A 19279-nucleotide genomic window follows, 5' to 3' on the forward strand; every position below is an offset into this window, starting at 1 on the left:
GCCACTTGAATGTACTTCACTTCTCTGATGTTTGTGTGCTCAATGAAAGACAAAAGCTCATTAATAACTGTTAGGCTTAGGGCTGTCTCTTATACACATCTAGATGTGTATAAGAGACAGACGCTGGGGGGGTTGTGGAGGGAGGGGGGGAGGAGCCGGTGAGAGCCAGGAGGGGGAGGGTTGCTCAGTGCCCGGGGTGCAACAGGGTGCTGTCAGTCGCCAATATGGCGAGGCACCAGAGGGCGTGCCTGGTGTGGGACCCTGGGGGGGGCAAGTCCCTGACGGGGATTGACGGCCCGGAAATGGGAAATGGGAATCTATTTATGCAAGTAGGCGAGTAATGCGACTAAATCATTTTGGTTAGTAATTTGGCAGTTTACTGACTAGGGTAAACGCGGTATATTCCGACATCGTAGGTAATTCCGTCACCTCTCCAGCTTTTCCTTTATATTAAGCTTTGTTTTAGTTCCATGCATTAAGGTAGTCACATTTCCCTCATTATGGGGCGGTGCCCCCCATTTGCAAACTATGACACTTTCCTCAAGTTTGTCATTTGCATATGTAACTAGAAGAGTTCTACTACAATGCACCAAAACCTGGAGTTATTTTACCACAAAATATAATTGATTTTACCACCTGGTCTAAGATACCCCTAGAGCTGGGGTAACAAAGACCATCACTTTTTTTTAAATTACATAAAGACCATGAGAGGCAGGAGCCAGCAATTTATGGTGATTGATGCTAGAGTATAGACCTGTATTTTGCATGTTTCAATTCAAGTTTAATTTAGCTAGTAAAAAAATGGCATCATTTATAAAAAAGTGGTCTAAGTTACCCCATTTTATGGTACTTTTTGCCGCATTGAACGGTACTAGAACCATCTCTGTACGTTGATTTATGCGTTCTCAACAGATCCCAAAAGGGAGGAGGTGGGTGGAGTCCCTTAACAAAACTCTATGGAGTTAATTCTGCCCTGGCATTAAAAAAATGTGCTCTCAGTGGACCTGCAGCTCAGTTACCTCCCAGCAAATCATCATTATGAATGATAATTCCTACCCACAATTTCAGGAAACTTCTGCCCAATATTCAAAATAGGCTCTAATCCAGGGTGCAGAAAGTAGGTGAATATCACAAGATCTTTGTCAAAGCATCAGCAGCAAAATTTACGACTTCAGAAGATCTTGCTGACGCATTTGGATTGAAATTATTGCATTTTAGATATTTGCCAAATTGCCAGTCTTTGGCCAACTATTTAGAAAATAGTTGAAAATCTGATGACCACAAGCACACACGTCAGGTTTCTGGTATGTTGGATGGACCTGGATTCAGTGAAGCTTGTCAGTGTAAGTCAGTTGTCAGTGTAAGTCAGTTGTCAGTGTAAGTAAGCTTGTCAGTGTAAATCAGTTGCGATGAGTGTAGTGAGTGTTGCAGTGCATGGAGAGTGAGGGATATACTATCAAAGTTGTTGGCAGCATTTTCTTATTAAAAATTACCAGGCGACGTATCTTGGAAATGGTTGGCAATGTTTTGAGCTAAAAATCCATATCTTGGCTACACAGCTTGGACACTCTGCACCCTGGGCTCTAATAAGCAGTGTTTTGATTTGATTGGAAATTTTCTAACTTGCATAGACTCCATTTTGAGAAAATTTAAAATTTTGTTTTTCAGTACCTACGTAGGTATCATTCTAAACCCAAAATTTTTACCATAAAAACATTTTTGTTGATATTCTCATAGTTATGGGCAAAAAGCTTGCATAATGGGAAATGAGAGGCAATATTTGGCCTTACTTTTTGAGTCTTATGACTAAACCTGTATAGTATGGTATTGTATGCCGGTAGTATTATGGATAAAACTTCATCATAAATGGGCTGAAATTTTAAAGTAGCTTATGAAATTAGAAAGGAACTTCAATATAAAAGTCTCTTGTTTTCCATTATGCCAATTTGAAATATTGGGCAAAAGTTTCCTATAATTGTAGGTGAAAACAATTGTTTTGTGGGTTATTTAAAAATCATGGGTATAAATAGACCATTTCTCTTATTTTTCACTGATGAAATGGAGTAAAAGCCAAAGAAACCTATAAAATTGGCCTGATTCATGGGCATTTCTGCCCATTCATGGGTCGCTTCTGCCCATTCATGGGTTGCTTCTGCCCAATATTCCAGCCAGGCCATCATGCAAGGCTACGTATCACAGCTCTTGCAGTGAGCCATTTTGTGAGACAAAATGGCTTACTTTTTTGTCTGTATTATTAACTATAATATTCATAAAAACATTCAATTTGGAAATGGAAGCCTAATTTACTGGTACAACTTTAAATCTATTTAGCATTTTTCAGTTGAGCACTGTATAAGAACTTCATGCTTAGTATTGATTCTAATTGTATATTACCCTGTTGTATTTACACTATATATCTTGAGATTTTAATAAGTACGTATGCTGCCACTTGAGTCTCTGTAGTGCCACTTCCTTCTAGCCAATTGTTTCATTTTTTCTAATAATTTTTTCAAAAGTTTTAATCTTTTTTCTTTTCGTGAGTTAAAATTTTCTGGAAATATTTATATTTATTTTCTTTACGTTTGCATATTTCACTTGAGCTAAGTAAAATCGTTGTCTTGTAAAACATTTATTTGACTAAAGGAAGAACAAGAGTCTTGTAAAACAGTTTATTTGACTAAAGGAAGAACAAGATTACTGATAACATTTTCTCATCTTTTAAGCAGAGATGTTGTGTGCTTTTCAGCGCAGTGTCCGTTTGACACCTCAACTTGTTGGTTCTGTTCAATTCTACAGTTCCTTGGGAGAGAAGAACTACCAACATGCTTCACCAAGTATCCTTTATTTCTTACCAGCTCTCATATTCTTAGTTGATTATTTTTGTTCATTATGCAGTTCTTGTACTCTAAACAGTATTTAACCAAAAGTTTAAAAAATATAATATATGTTATAGATACACTTTTACGCCCTAAGCATGTGTGATTCTACAGCACATTGAAAGAACAATTCTTGACTAATAGAAAACTGTACCCCACATGATGCTCTTGCCCAAGTTAAAGACACCACATGACAATTGCGCTAGGTATTTCATTTTTAAATAGGTACTTTTTTAATTTTGCACTTACTGTATATAAAAATATTACTATTTGACCTCAAAAATAACAAATGTGACATTTTGTTACTTATTATTTATGGATACATGAATCCAATTTTTTTAGGCCTTATGAAAATTTGGCTCTGATTCAATATTAGGCATAAATTTAAAATGTTTATTATAAGTATAATTGTATTTATTTCAACTTTGTGTTATTTTATTATTTTTTTACTCATCAATAATAGATGATTTTCCTATCAGAAGATTTCTAGAAGCTACTGAATCTACGACAAAAAAGAATGGTAGGTCATTTATACTGTAGAATATTGTATATATACTTTATTAATTTTGTCCTTATTTACTAAAAATGTGAATGGCATAGAGATAAGTCTACCTGTTCACAGTTGTGCATTAAACAATTTGTCAAATTATTGTGCTACTTTTTACACTTTCCTTGAGTTAACTTTAGTATTCTTGTAACCATTGTAACATTTTCATCCTGTGATTATTTGAACTTTCAAATACTCTGAATATTATATTTATATATAGGTATCATGTATCAGTTATTCATCAACAGAATTCTCCTGGCAAGACCCTTTGCTCCTAGAGTCTGCACTCACCGAAGAAGAAATCCTCATCCAAAATTCCACCAGAGATTTCTGCAATGAACGACTCATGCCCAGGATCCTGCAAACTAACAGAAATGAAAGTGGGATTTAACTCACTTCTGCATTTTCAATTATACAAGTTTCATTTACCTCTAAGGCATTTTTTTTTTCTCTTATGCACTCTAGATCACATTAATGATTTGTTCTTTTTCAAATAATGCTATCATTTGTGTCATTTTTGTTCATATTTTTGGGTGAGATCATGAAATTTATAAGTTTGTGTGCTCATCTTTAGGTGCAATTATAATCAAAGTATTTGATTCTAATACATTTGTTGTGTGATTTTAATGCTTAATCTTGATCATGTGAGTATTTTTACATTGTTTGCAGCCTATGACCGAGATGTGATGCCAGAGATGGGTGCTATAGGTGTTTTGGGGGCAACTATCAAAGGCTATGGCTGTCCTGGAGTGTCTTCTGCAGCCTATGGCCTCATCGCCCGTGAAGTGGAGCGTGTGGATTCTGCTTACCGGTTTGTGGCTTCATCCACTGAAATTTTAATTATCATTTTTAAACCCATTTCTTATGAATGATTCATGTTAAACGTTAAAGGATTATTTTAAGTGGAATATATCAGAACATCGCAATACTATGCAAATGAATGTAATAGTGTACTTAGAAATATACTGCTAATAAAATTTCTTGTTTTATAGTTACACTATTGACATAACAATTTATTTCCTATTTCAACAGATCTATGCTATCAGTTCAGTCATCATTGGTGATGTTCCCAATATATGCCTTTGGAGCCGAGGACCTAAAGCAGAAGTTCCTGCCAAAGCTAGCCACTGGGTCGCTGGTGGGATGCTTTGGCCTCACAGAACCTGATGCAGGGAGTGATCCAGCGGGCATGAGAACTACAGCTACCTACCAGTCTGCTGATGACACCTACCGACTCAATGGCACCAAGACCTGGTATGTTCTGGGTGCTGTCTGCTAGCAGTGATTAAATCCAATAAAAACAATTCTAATAGAACACCCCCTGTCGCAGTGACTTGAAGTCTCATCTTTTACAATAATTATTGTAAAAGATGTTATCTTTAATAATAATTATTGTAAAATATGTTAAAAATTATATGATAATATCATTCTCATTCCTTTTTCAGCAAGATTAATTATTATTCTTGATGTAAATAGTAAAAAAAATTGATAGTTTGCAAACCATAATTATTCTTCCTATGAACCCTATTGTAGTGAAATCATAAAACTATATTTGGCGAATTGGTTGACTATGAAAGATTATTTCATGGTTGTAATTTTTTTTTAATTTTAAATTGTCTATCTATGATCCTTGTGTCATATATTGTAGACCATGCAATTGAATTGTTATGTATGTCATGTTGTATTATATTAGGTTACGTTTATTGACCATTTGTATATGGCATCTCATGTTGAAAATTTATGTCAAACAGCAAAAATAATTTATTGTTGGTGCATTTCACTAATTCACAAAACAAGATATAATTCTTCACTTCTATGCACAGGATCACAAACTCGCCCGTGGCAGACGTGTTTGTGGTGTGGGCGAAGTGTGAGGACGGTCACATACGGGGCTTTGTTATTGAGAAAGGAACTCCCGGATTGTCTGCACCTAAAATCGAAGGGAAATTTTCTCTCAGGTAAATGATATATTTGCTGAATCAAATCTGACCAACCAGCGATGTGGGATTGAATCTGGTAATACACTGTTTCTGGTGAAATTTATGGCAAATGTATATGCTGTATTTAAACCCACCGCATGAAAGTCTCTTTTAGTTTATTTTAAAATTAATTGCAGAGATTTTATTTGCATCTGTCATTGAATTTTTTTCACGTGTTTTGATTAAATGTTAGTGCTATTGCAGATTTTTCTTCTACTCAAAAACTGTCACAACTCTGATTTGTACTTGCTAATTTGATGAATGTTTGAAAATGTTAGGTCATGAAAAGTGTAATGTCGACTGTTGATGCTCTTTTGTCTCAAGAGTTGAACTGCGTTTGTAAATGTACGTTCAATCAGAGATTATTTCCTCCTTCAATACTGTATGATCTTTATTACAGTTGTAGTAGAGCTTAGACATTGCCAGGAGTTTATTGCACACGCTTTGTTTTAGTTGTTCATTGCCATAAAAGGTTTTAAATTCAGATTTCTCTTACAATAGCATTCACATAGAGGAAGTAATCTTGGTAACTCTTTGAATCTGTATCCTAATTGTTTATTTGTTCATTGAAACAGCACCAATGAAAATGAAAATCTCTTCTAACTGTTCAACAATAACAGATAAATCGCTTGGAAATTAAAATAAAAACATATATGTTCTTTTGATTTGCCATTTAAAATTCAAATGGATGAGATAATGAACCTGGATTTTTTGTGAGTTTTCTATGTTTTTTTCTACCTGCAGAGCGTCGCCTACAGGGATGATTGTAATGGAGGACGTGGTGGTGCCCGCTACAAACATGCTCAGTGCCGTGAAAGGACTCAAGGCAAGTTTTTCCCACTTATTACCCTAACAACATTCTGGGATCGCCTTGGGTTCAGTCGAATAGTTGTTACACTCTCTCGGTGCAAAGTCTGCTTGGCCACCTGATCGAAATCAGTTTTTGGTCAGAGCCACCTTTCCGACTAAAGTCGCCTCAGAGTATGACGAGGGTTGGCCGAGTCGAGTCATACCGAGCTAGCAAGCTGCCCAGAGGCTGCCTTTCAAACCCTGAGCCGAAGCAGACATTGAGAAGCTGATTTACGTGCTCCCTCAGTCCTAGGCGGCCCCTGATTTCAGAGTCGCCACCACCTCTAGATTTTGATAGGGTAATAGAATAAAAATAAGACGAGTTCTTATGAGAAGTGAGGCTGTGTAGCGATCCAATTTTCGGCCGCGCTTGTAATTGTAAGGCTCTGCATTTTCCAAGCAATTCTAAAGATGAATATATGTATTTATTTGTATATTCCTCTGGAATAATTACGTATAAATTTCTCTGAAAATGGCTGGTGATAAATTAGTTATAAGGCTGCTACATCAACAGCCCTCATTGGTAGACTCTTAAAGCTAAAATACGTATGCACCATTCTTGCAAATTGTTAGCATGTTTCGGCTATCTTTTTTAGAGGGTGACTGTGGGTTAATTTTGTGAATCAGCCTCAACCCTGTTTAAAGTTACCATAATCATTGCATAACGAAATATATTTTGTGCCCCTTACAACATAGGAAATTGTTGGTCATCCTTGTATGGTAGGACCTGCAAGCATAGGAACTGTTCTATTCTAGCTAGGAACTGTTTAAATGTACATTTACCTAACTTCTTCTTACCAAACCTTGTAATTTCTTGTCCACTGGTTTGGCATTGATTCCATTGAAGTCACTCATGTTTATCATCGAATCACTCATTCTTATTATAGAAACACTAATATTTATTAAAGAATCACTCATTTTTATTATAAAAGCACTAATTTATATTATAGAATCACTCATTTTTATTATTGAGTTGCTTATTCGTTATTTTAGCATCCTTCATTTATTATTCCACATTCCTGACCACTGGGCCCATAGCACCTAACTGTGGTTGTGAGTCCTATAGGTAGGACTCGGAGCAGTTTCCTACGCTGCCCCAGACTCGTGGACTCTTGTTCATTTATTCGTTATTAACTATTGCTATAGGTACTTGTGATTTGATGTTCTTACATGCCTCCACGGAATTTTTTCTTCTTCCAGCTACCTCTGCGCGTTGGGGATGAAGAATTTTTAACTTTTACCAAATATTCTGATTCTTCTAATAAAAACTTCTCGCAATTTTTGTGATGAATATCTTGTATCTCTGCAGCAAAATAGCTTTTCTCTACTTCTATTTCTTGTTTACTCTATTTGAATATATGTTTAGGTAGCCCTACTATAATTGTCTACTTCATTGCAAGGTCCTTTCTCATGCCTGAACTTGTTGACTCTATTTTAATATGCGTTTAGGTAGCTCTACTATAGTTGTTTACTCTATACTAATATGTGTTTAGGTAGCTCTACTATAATTGTCTACTTCATTGCAAGGTCCTTTCTCATGCCTGAACTTGTTGACTCTATTTTAATATGCGTTTAGGTAGCTCTACTATAATTGTTTACTCTATACTAATATGCGTTCAGGTAGCTCTACTATAATTGTTGGCTGTATTGCAGGGTCCTTTCTCATGCCTGAACTTGTTTACTCTATTTTAATATGTGTTCAGGTAGCTCTACTATAATTGTTTGCTTTATTGCAGGGGCCTTTCTCATGCCTGAACTTGTTTACTGTATTTTAATATGTGTTCAGGTAGCTCTACTATAATTGTTTGCTTTATTGCAGGGGCCTTTCTCATGCCTGAACTTGTTTACTGTATTTTAATATGTGTTCAGGTAGCTCTACTATAATTGTTGGCTGTATTGCAGGGTCCTTTCTCATGCCTGAACAACGCCCGGTTTGGTATAGCGTGGGGAGCCATGGGAGCTGCTGAGGCCTGTGTCTCCATTGCTCGCGACTACACCCTCAACAGGTGCTGTAATATACTTGCTAAATGAATTACTTCTACTAATGGTAATGGTATTTATTATTGAACCTCCAATATGACTGAAAATTATTGCTAAATCGTAAAAGATATTTGTGCCTTAGTTACTGCTTAAGCAATCCTGCACTACTTTTTGATTGTAATGATATTGGGCTTGAAATTGCTTTCAGAATTTTCATTTTATCCTTTTACTTCTTGCCTAAAATAAAGATATTAGCTGTTCCGATTCTGAGAATGAAATAATGCTAGTTAATAAATTTGATTGATACGTATATCAAAAAATTCTTGCTTATTTTCACTTTAAATAAATTATTAGTCTCGTGATTCATTTATTACTTAAGTTTGTCTTGGTGTCTTATTATTGTTGCTACATTGTTGGTGCAGGGAGATGTTATCTTATAATTCCTACTTGATTTTATTTACAGTGTATGAAAATGTTCGGTTATCTTATAATTCCTACTTAATTTTATTTATGTTGCAGGAAAATGTTTGGTTATCTTATAATTCCTACTTAATTGTATTTATGTTGCAGGAAAATGTTCGGTCGACCGCTGGCTGCCACGCAGCTCATACAAAAGAAGCTCGCAGACGCCATCACGGAGATCAGCCTCGCCCTCAACGCCTGCCTGCACGTGTCTAGACTCAAGGATATGGACAAGTCAGTTTCTTGGATTAATCTAGTTTAATATATACATGAATCAAAACTTCTTTTAAAAAATAATGGTAATTTAGGGAACGCTACGTATGTTCTGAAGACACTACTAATACATTATTTGTAATGTAACGGTAGGCAGATTTTCTCATTATTATAATTAAAATTCAGTTCTATTTGACAATACGTATTGCGACTCTGGCGCAAAATTATTAAATTTTGCACAGCATTCAGTAATGGTGTGTTCTTATTACATTTATTGCATAAGCTAGAACGATGGTTGAAGCTCTTGTTGAATAAGTTGTTATGATAACAATACGATGATAGATGTTATAATGAATTTCATAATAAGTTACTCTATTCGCCAATCACCGGACCTTAAGCCACGAGTATCATTGACAAAAAATATGTTGCCGCCGACAAAGGGTAAACATAAACAAACTTTATTTTAGAATGTTTTGCGAATCTCCCTATGCCTGTTTCTTATTCAATGTTTGAGCATGTAAATATTGTACCTTCAAAATTCAGAATAAATTTATATCCATGTGCTATAAATGAATTTGAATCCATGTGATATACCGGTAGGTATTTCTGCAGAATGACTTGCTCAAACTAAGAATTATTTCATGTCACTGTTTTCCAGGGTAACGCCTGAGATGATCAGTTTGCTGAAACGGAACTCGTGCGGTAAAGCGCTGGACATTTGCCGCTCTGCCCGCGACATGCTGGGAGGAAACGGAATTTGTGATGAATACCACGTCATCAGGCACTGCATGAACCTGGAGGCTGTCAACACGTACGAGGGTGAGTGTAGCTCCGCGTCATCAGGCTCTGCATGAACCTGGAGGCCGTCAACACGTACGAGGGTGAGTGTAGCGCCGCGTCATCAGGCACTGCATGAACCTGGAGGCCGTCAACACGTACGAGGGTGAGTGTAGCGCCGCGTCATCAGGCACTGCATGAACCTGGAGGCAGTTGAATGGTGCGAGGGTGAATGCAGTGTTATTTGTAATTTTCTGCTTAGTTCTACAGTGTACACTGATTGTTTTTTTTTTCGCGATATTATCGACACTGTCATGTGCATTAAATCCAAAAATGTCTCATTGTTGTTTTTGTAAGATGATTTTGCAAGATTTTGTTCGCGGGTTCAATGATTAATAAATTACCTATGCCACCTCATTGAATACTCATTTTTCTCGTGCATGACAGGAACGCACGACGTTCACGCCCTTATCCTGGGTCGAGCCATCACTGGCATCCAGGCGTTCTACTGATGCCCGGACTTACCTTGTATGGGGATACATTCAGTGATGGAGAGAAGCATATGCAGACATCTGTAGATCATCAGCGGAGTATATTCAGTCTACTGGTATCTCTATGGTATCTACGACCCTCTGATATCAGCGGCCAGTGGGCGGTAATAGTGCACTGATATTCTACAGTCTATTGGCATCTACGTTCAACTGGTATCTACGGAGTACCTGCAGTTAATCGATATGTACGACCCAGATTTTACAGTGTTGGCCAAATTGTTATGCGTTTAACGCGCCTATTTTCATAAAATTTATCTGTGATGAAGCTGGGGTTCTTAGCTCTCTACGGCGGAAATATTGAAGCCAATATCGACAGAAAAGCCTGGTTTTTCTGCTATATCATAAAGCCTTGCTTTCTTCCTAAGGAATTATAATTATAATAATAAGGAATTATAATAATATATTACAATCATTTTCAAAATGATTGTACTGCTTTATTCCTAAGTGTTAAACTAATGCAATATATTTTTGCAGGTAAAAAATTTTGTTCTTAAATGCCGGCCGAAACTCGTATGTTGTCGTGCGTTTTAAGTTACATTTTTCAATGTTTTATCGTTCAAGTATTGATCTAAGTATTTTGTATAATCTGCATGGTGCTGCTTAGAAGCTTTCGCTTAGAGATTACGTGTACCTGATAGGCTCGCTTATTGCGTTGATAAGCTCATTCGTTGTGTGTTGTCTATACCGCTTATAAATAACCTGCATGGTTATGCTTGTTGACGACTCGATTATACGGCATAAACTTCAGCTCTAGCCTACATGGTAAGATTGTTATGGCATAATACTGTTTATTAACCTAAATATCCATGTATGTTTGAATGAGATTTCATTAATTAGATGATAAGTTCAGTGTTCCCTAAGATATCGAAATTGTACTCTTTATTAATGATCCTTGTGTATGAAGGCTTCTGAAACCTCGGACCAAAATGTAATTTAGACTCAATTAATCAACAATGGTCGTGGCTCACAATACACAATTTCACCGGCTTCTGAACGCGCCACTTATTATGAAAATATAAAACTCTTACCTTAACCCAGTTGTGGTCAGGCTGGGTGTTGTGCTACTTGCTAACCATACTTACGCTCCATTTTCTTGTCTATGATTGGTGGATTTTGCTTGCGTGGCCGTCAATGATTGGCTGATGGACTTACGATCTCTTAACTTTTTTTGAAAGTATGGGCCCTGAAGCAGTAGAAATCATTCTCAAAATGACCGAAGATTCGTAGATATTCTTCCACATTCTTGTTCTCACGAAGTACATTCGGTCATTAATAACAATTGCTTATTATGATAAGTTGTGTTGCTACTTTGAGAAAACATTGACGAACGTATAATTATATTAAATTTTATTTTCATAAAAATTGTTACCAACTTGACGAATATATTAATGATTATTAGATGCATATTATGCTAATTGAATTATTTTCCTTTATTCTTAGATGTAGTGAAAGTCTGATTAATTTTTTGATATGTTGTCGAGAAATGTACTAATATCTCAGACATCGTTATTGATAAGATATTGTTGCAATTCCTGAGTCTTGATGCGTCGTGCGGCTTCTATGACCAAATGATATTGCTTTAGCTCTTCATTCTGTAAATATCTCTGGGTGAAATAAACCTTTGATCGAATTTTTAGGATGCGAATGCTTTGTAACAGCTTGCTTCGATAACCTCTTGTGCACAGTTTCTCTTCTTTGTAATAGTTTGCTCCGCCGGTTTTTCAAAATTAAACTTGACTGGATAGGTCAAAAATATTTTTGTTCGTACGTCATGTATCTACTTGAAATTTTGGAAGCAAAATTGCCTGTGAGTGTAGCAATTCGTCTTTTTCTCGTCAATCTAATTTGTAAAAGGTTATCGTATCTATTTTCGGCCTGAACACCGCTACAAAACAAAAAAAAACTTACTAGCATGTGCTTACAGTTAGTATTTCGTAATCATCTTGACCAGATAACAAAATTTTACATAAAACTTTGAGTTGGCGTGGTCATATGACAGCATTCTGTTAATATGGGTCAACTCATCACCACGACACTTTTGGGAATAATTTTCAGGTTTTCCACTTATCTGGCATCGACAAAATTTTTTGTTTTTGGCCACTTTGCTTTTAATTAGTACGCTAAACGCTACGTTTTAGCAGATTTTCCACGAATACACGTTTCTTATCGAAATCGATCTTGGCTGAATCAACAACGAAGCTATTTATTCACTTTACACTTTTCCGAGCCTTGTCAAAATTATTTTTGCACAGCTTCGTTTTCACGTAATGCACTACACGCTTAATTATAGCCCCATTTGCACGCTTTACTAACTTGGCATTTCGGTCACTACGTGAAAACGAAGCAGACAAAAAAAATCAAACAAAATTTGCAAGAGCGTCGTCACAATAAATACATTCGTTGTTAATTAGGTCGCGATCGGTTCCGATTTATATATAGCGAAATAAAGCGGTTTCAGCGTTTATTAGGCCGTAGGCTTATCGCCGATTCTTAACATTGCAGAACATCCACAGCTTGTTGCGGGCTTGAACTCGCAACTCGCTGCTTCAAGTCTGCTTTGCTTAACCGCCCGGCCTCCTTGCCGATTCTGACCAGAAATTAATGCACAGAGCGGGGATCGAACCCGCGCCTCTCTCCGCCAATCTTGGTACTCTGAACTTTAACCATTGGGCCACCCTGCCGCCATCGAAATTGACGAAATTATGAGTGAAAAACCTGCTCAACCTTAGCGTTTAGCGCGCTAATTAGAGTCGAAGCTAAAGACAATAACATTTTTTTTATCTATCTGAACCTAATCGGTTTCTATTTGATGCATTTATGAGTGGAAAACTTAATTTAGAAATTCGTCCCATTTGCCGATGTGGTTAACTCATCAGCTATTACGTCAGTTGATGTTTAAAAATGAACATTACAATTTTTTCTTATAAGTGAAGCTTGATCTACATAAATTATGAAACTATCTGAGTTTATTGTAAGAAAAAAATTCCCGCATTAAATATTTACTGAATGAGTCTGAGAACATCGTTTAGGACTACCGGTAGAATTAAACGAGCAAAATAATTTTGATGCTCTTTTTATTTCAATAAATATTATTCTTTATATATCTTTCAATAACTTTTGCACCAAGATTTTCTGTTGCTCATCAGTTTTGATTTATTATTTCATAATATATATGTATCGATAGGCCTGAATAATATTAATTAATAAATAGGACACACCTGGCCCTTAACGAAACGCGCGTAAGACTGTTAAAAATATAGTTTATGTCTGTCGTACATTGGTGATGCAAATTTAAATGTTTAAATCCTCCATCATTTCCTAGAGAAGCAGCATAATGCCATCACGGATTGAACAACGATTGGCACTGCGCACGCTTCAGGTTGCCGGTTTGTTGTATGTACCTTAGTTTATAATGTATGATGTTTGATGTATGCATGCCTATTACGTACATCAAAACTGTATAATAAGTATTTGAATGCAATTTGTTAGTTCTCTTATTTGGATGTTAAATTTTTATGCATTTTTTGTCGCTAAGTATGTTAAATTTCTCATTACTTTATGACTCCCTGGCCCCTGGGGCCCCCTGCTCATGAAACTTAACGAGGTATAATTATAAATCAAATGATAAGAGTTAAACTGTAAGATCTTATTATTTCTTGTCTGACTGTGAGCGATGTGTAGTCTCTGTTCTCTGACATACCGTACCTATTTCTATGCCTCTGTCCAGGTCTCCAGGACAGAGGCATAGAAATAGGTACGGTATGTACACTACCTAACAACTATTGATATCTTAAACCTTATGGACAGACTGTCCTTAAGGTTTAAGATATCAATAGTTGTTAGGTAGTTGGACTTGGATGCTCGGCTAATATAAGGTAAGAAATCGTTTAGTAAATAAAAGCTCTGGTAGCAAATTTAATTCCTGATCCCATCCCATCTAACTGTAGTCTGTACCTAAGTTCCAAACTTCCAATTCCATGACTGTTGGAGTTGGAGGCTGGAGCCAGTTGCCGGGCGCAGGCAGCCGGACAAGACAGTCAGTAGCAGTAGGCACTAGGCAATACTTGGTAGTACCGTAGTAGGTATTATGGCTATTATCCACTATGCAGAGGGTGGATGCAGCGTCGGCAATATATGGATTTTCAAGCCCAAAGCGTCGCCGGCCATTTTAAAGATGCGTCGCCGGGTAATTTTTAATGAAAAGCCATTTACGCTGAGTAATGACTGTCTCTTATACACATCTAGATGTGTATAAGAGACAGATGTGAATGTATGCAGTGAAAGAGTCGAAGTTTATCTCATAATTTTGTGTGAAATCGAAAACTTTGTGGGTGTTGTCCAATCGTGAGAATTTTTTATGAAGCTGGATGTGTTTTTTTTTTATTTTAGAACGTATTAATTGCAAAAATGTGTCCGCTAGCCTACAGATAAACGACTAGTTAACTTGATTAGTCGTTGGCAACACGGGATTGGATTTCAAACCACGCGCGATTTCGGAAGTACAGCCGTTTCAAATGTGCTCAGTTCATCAATTTTCATTGCAGTGGAAGGTGGTGTAACGCGGTGGTAGGGTTGGTATTTCGATACGTTTTCTTATATTGACATGAGAATATATTACCTATACAGAATTCCACACTGTTCACAGATGTATTTAAAAGTCTCGAACCATAATATTCTTCCTATACAAACAGTTATTCACTATTTGGTAGAGCAAGGTCAACTGTCAAATTTGACACATTTTTCAATGATCTCACTGGGTAGCGTGCATTGTCTCTCTTTGGATCTGAATATTTTCCTGCTAGATGGCCAAGACCTAGTGTTTTGGCAGTAGTTTGACGCGCAAATGTATGACGTCACCATTTCAACCATCAACGAACGCATGGAACTAAAAGAAAGCTTAATATAAAGGAAAAACTAGAGAGGTGACGAATTACTCACGATGTCGGAATAAACCGCGTTTACCCTATTTGTGATACTTTACTGCTCTAATTATAGGACTCAAAAAACACTTGAAGATGACTAGAAAAGTCTCATTGTTGTCCCCGGGGCATAGTGGCAAAGCAGAGAGTTTTTTTAGACACTCCTTCAGCCTCAAGTTCATTTTTGAGTCATATAAGTAGACCAGTAAAGTATCATGGATACCATCATTATCTTGCATAAGAAATTTGTTCAAATTTCGAGAAAATTAGGAAATTAAAAATGAACTTATTCTAAAAAATCTCAGGTTTGTCACTAACTCACTATGCCCCAGAAATTCACTGCGCTCTGGAGTCTGGACTGGTTCAAAATTGTATCCAATATCTATGATAATGCTGTTATTCAGTTGTTGAATATATCTACCTTTCATAGCAGTGATAGCACCAATAAAGCTTTCCAGAAATTTTCAAAACTGCAATTTTTTGGAAGCTAGATGAATTACCCATTATGTAAATGTAATTGTAAACAAAACTGCACAGTGCACAAACAGGCTGCAAGATTCTGAACGTATTGCAAATTTATTGCTTTGGAGATGCAAGATTTTAGTAATATTTCGGATAATTTGAATTGTGCTGGTATCTATGATACTTGCTAAGTTGCTGGTTGTGATGGCAGATGGTCTGCTCATTACTTGTAGAGCTCAAAAAGGGGAAGAGTGTAAAAAATTTTCAACTCTGCCCAACAGGGTTGGCAATGATTAAATCATGTGATTAAATCACTTGATTTTTTTATATAAAAAATCATGATTTTTTTTATTTATTCATATATTTAAATATATTGAGTGGCAGTCTTTAATTTATATTGAGGTACCGGTATTGTTATTCATGGTTTAGTATAAATGTACTATGAGTGACAAATTGGTATATAAACTTGTTGCCTTTAGTGTGTATTAGGTTCCAATAAATTGAATGTTTTGGTACAGAGGCATCAAGTGTGCAATAGATTGTACGTAGCTAGCAGCTTAGCTAATTCTTATAAGGCTATAAGTAGTCTTTAACTATTTGACTATTTGTGATATATTGATTATAATATACAATTTAAATGTGTTAGCTAGCTTATACATGGTGGGGCAGAACTGATTGAACAGTTTTGAGGCGAAATAAGAGTAATGGAGGTACATAAAGAAGAAAGTTTATTTTCCTCAAGATTAGCATAACATACCATTTAAAATACTTATGTTTGAAAACAATATCAGGAAGATGTGTCTGTTAGCTGCAACACACTGTTGGAGTCGTTCTCGGAAGTTTTATACAGCACGTTCACGCATATGGCGATGTATGGCCATAACCTCTGCTGCAATAATCCATTCCCTTAGCAGTGGTAGGGTGTGAGGGCGACTTCTTAACCCCTTTCTTTCAGATGTCTCCAAAGGAAGAAATCGCAAATGCTCAAATCAGGTGACCTTGCAGGCCACTGTAAATCACCCCTCAGAGACAACAGACGTCCGGGAAACATGCTTTTCAAAACATTGAGTGACATTCGGGCTATGTGAGCTGTAGCCCCATCCTGCTGGAACCACATGTCTCGCAATGCTTCAGTTTCAGCAATGTTTTCCATCATGGGCTGCAAGAAATTTTGCAACATTGCAGCATAGCGATCGGAATTCACTGTTACGGTTACTCCCTCCTCTGAGAATGACTCCAACAGTGTGTTGGGCAAACGGCCCCCATCTTCCAGATATTGTTTTCAAAAGATAAGTACCGTAAAATGGGGTAACTTAGACCGGCGGGGTAACTTAGACCACTTTTCGTTTTTTTTTTAAAAAACCCACAACTCAAAAACTATTTGGCATAGAAAAATTTTGTCAATGGGCATTAAAGGCCTAATACTGAGGCTACATAACACAATAGAAAGATTTAAAAAGTTTGCATATCTAATAGGTTAAAAAATTAAAAATGTTGCATATCTAATAGGTTAAAAAATTAAAAATGTGACCCACAAAAAAAAGCTATTATTTAAAGCCTGTCAGAGTACCCCCTCCAATTTTTTTATTTTTTTGGTTAAATGACTCCAGGTTTTGATGCATTGTAGTAGAACTCTTCTAGTTACACATGCAAATGACAAATTTTAGGAAAGTGTCATAGTTTGCAAATGGGGGGTGCCGCCCCCAAATGGGGTAACTTAGACCACCTAATGTCAGCCCTGATGGGGTAACATAGACCGGCTTGGAAGTTAATATAAAATTACCATATATAACATATTTTATGTTTGACAGCCTATTTGTTTTTTCTTTATGTTTCAGACTCTACAGAGTCTTATATATGGTAATTTTAACTTAATATCCAAGCCAGTCAACTGCCATTAGGTAGTCACATTTCCCTCATTATGGGGTGGTGCCCCCCATTTGCAAACTATGACACTTTCCTCAAGTTTGTAATTTGCATATGTAACTAGAAGAGTTCTACTACAATGCACCAAAACCTGGAGTTATTTGAAGTTATTTTACCAAAAAAAAAATAATTGATTTTACCACCCGGTCTAAGTTACCCCAAGAGCTGGGGTAACAAAGACCATCACTTTTCTTGAAATTACATAAAGACTATGAGAGGCAGGAGCCAGCAATTTATGGTGAGTGAAGCTAGAGTATAGACCTGTATTTTGCATGTTTCAATTCAAGTTTAATTTAGCTAGTAAGAAAATGGCATTTATAAGAAAAAAAGTGGTCTAAGTTTCCCCATTTTACGGTATTCTAAATGGTATGTTATGCTAACCTCTAGGAAAATAAACTTTCTTCTTTGTGTACCTCCATTACTCTTTTATTTTACCTCAAAACTGCTCAATTGGTTCTGCCCCCACCCTGTTCTCTTAAATATGTGAATTTAAAACTAGAAACAAAATAATTACAATTATAAGACTAAATATAAAATATATAGAGAGAGGGTAAAGTATAAAGTGTATAGAGGGTAAAGTCTGGTAGATTTATAGGACATAAAACTAGTAGATCTATTGATAGTGCTGTGCACTGTGCTATCAGCTACCTATCTGTTACTATGTGACTTTTCAATGTTTAGAGATCTGCATTCCTGAAGTATTTTTGTATATTGAAGCCAGTTAAATGGTCAAAATTTAGCTCATTACCTTGCTCCATACAAACTTTACAAAGCTAATGAATAGACTTATCAATAATTGTTTACCCAAAAATCCCTAAGTGGTAAACACTAAACACCACCTTGGCCTGTTGGCCATTATTGAAGGCAATAAGTGCCCTTTTTAGCCATCCATTATGATCCATATACTGTTATTGTTAGTAGGCTAATTGCAACATAAAAAATAACACTTCAAAAAGACAAAAAGCTGAAAAAAAAATCAAATAAATAAAAAATCATGAAAAAATCAACAAAAAATCATTGATTTTTGATTTTTTTTTTTGATTTTTTTTAAATAAAAAAAAATCACCAACCCTGCTGCCCAATGCTTGATACTGAAATCTCCCAGCTCAAAATTGACACATTTAAGATAAATATGGAATCTTTTGATATCCTGGATTCCATTAAATTCCATCTTCTGCTGCTTTTCTGAAAGCCATTCAACAAAACTATGAAGCAGACTAACTGGCAGTATTGGAGTTACACTGCCCTATTTTTCAGAACACTAGAAACAATGTTAAAAAAAATTTTCGGCATCTAATTCATGTTATATTAGAATAATTTGGTTGAGACTACTCGACTCAAATAATTAATTCATTGTTGACAATTGAAGTGGCAGATGAGAACTCATTGTTTGTCAGTGTTGTTTACAAGTGAGTAATTAATTTTTTTGTAGCTGTAGATTGTAATTTTTTTCATTGTGCAGTAGATTTTCATGAAATGTGGAAACCCTGATGGTTGCTCTTCAATTAATTGCTTCTCATTGTGCCATGTGCTATTTAAAGTTGAAAATTTTAAGTTTCAAAATTCTTGTCACCTTCCCTGCCACCCTATGTAGCATTTCTATAAATTTATTTTAATTGTTCAAAAACCACAATGGCAATTATGAATATTATCTTGTCAGACTTAAAGTCACTATTTGAGTAGTTTTGTATAGTGTTTGCTAGTGAAATACTTTTGATAAAGGTAAAAGTTTGATTTT

General features: G+C 36.1%; 1 protein-coding gene across 1 annotated transcript; it reads left to right on the forward strand.

Annotated features, from left to right (window-relative positions):
• The first annotated feature begins 2556 nt into the window (after positions 1-2556).
• LOC108674047 (glutaryl-CoA dehydrogenase, mitochondrial) lies at positions 2557-11242 on the forward strand. Its single transcript, XM_018161946.2, has 11 exons — positions 2557-2834; positions 3367-3396; positions 3672-3803; positions 4093-4234; positions 4456-4677; positions 5247-5381; positions 6147-6228; positions 8154-8257; positions 8802-8927; positions 9565-9725; positions 10131-11242. The coding sequence occupies exons 1-11, from the start codon at positions 2729-2731 to the stop codon at positions 10193-10195; spliced, it is 1305 nt and encodes a 434-aa protein (XP_018017435.1). The 5' UTR covers positions 2557-2728; the 3' UTR covers positions 10196-11242.
• The last annotated feature ends 8037 nt before the right edge of the window (positions 11243-19279 follow it).

This window comes from Hyalella azteca, unplaced genomic scaffold (genome assembly GCF_000764305.2).
Source record: "Hyalella azteca isolate HAZT.00-mixed unplaced genomic scaffold, Hazt_2.0.2 contig11130, whole genome shotgun sequence".
NCBI lineage: Eukaryota > Metazoa > Arthropoda > Malacostraca > Amphipoda > Hyalellidae > Hyalella > Hyalella azteca.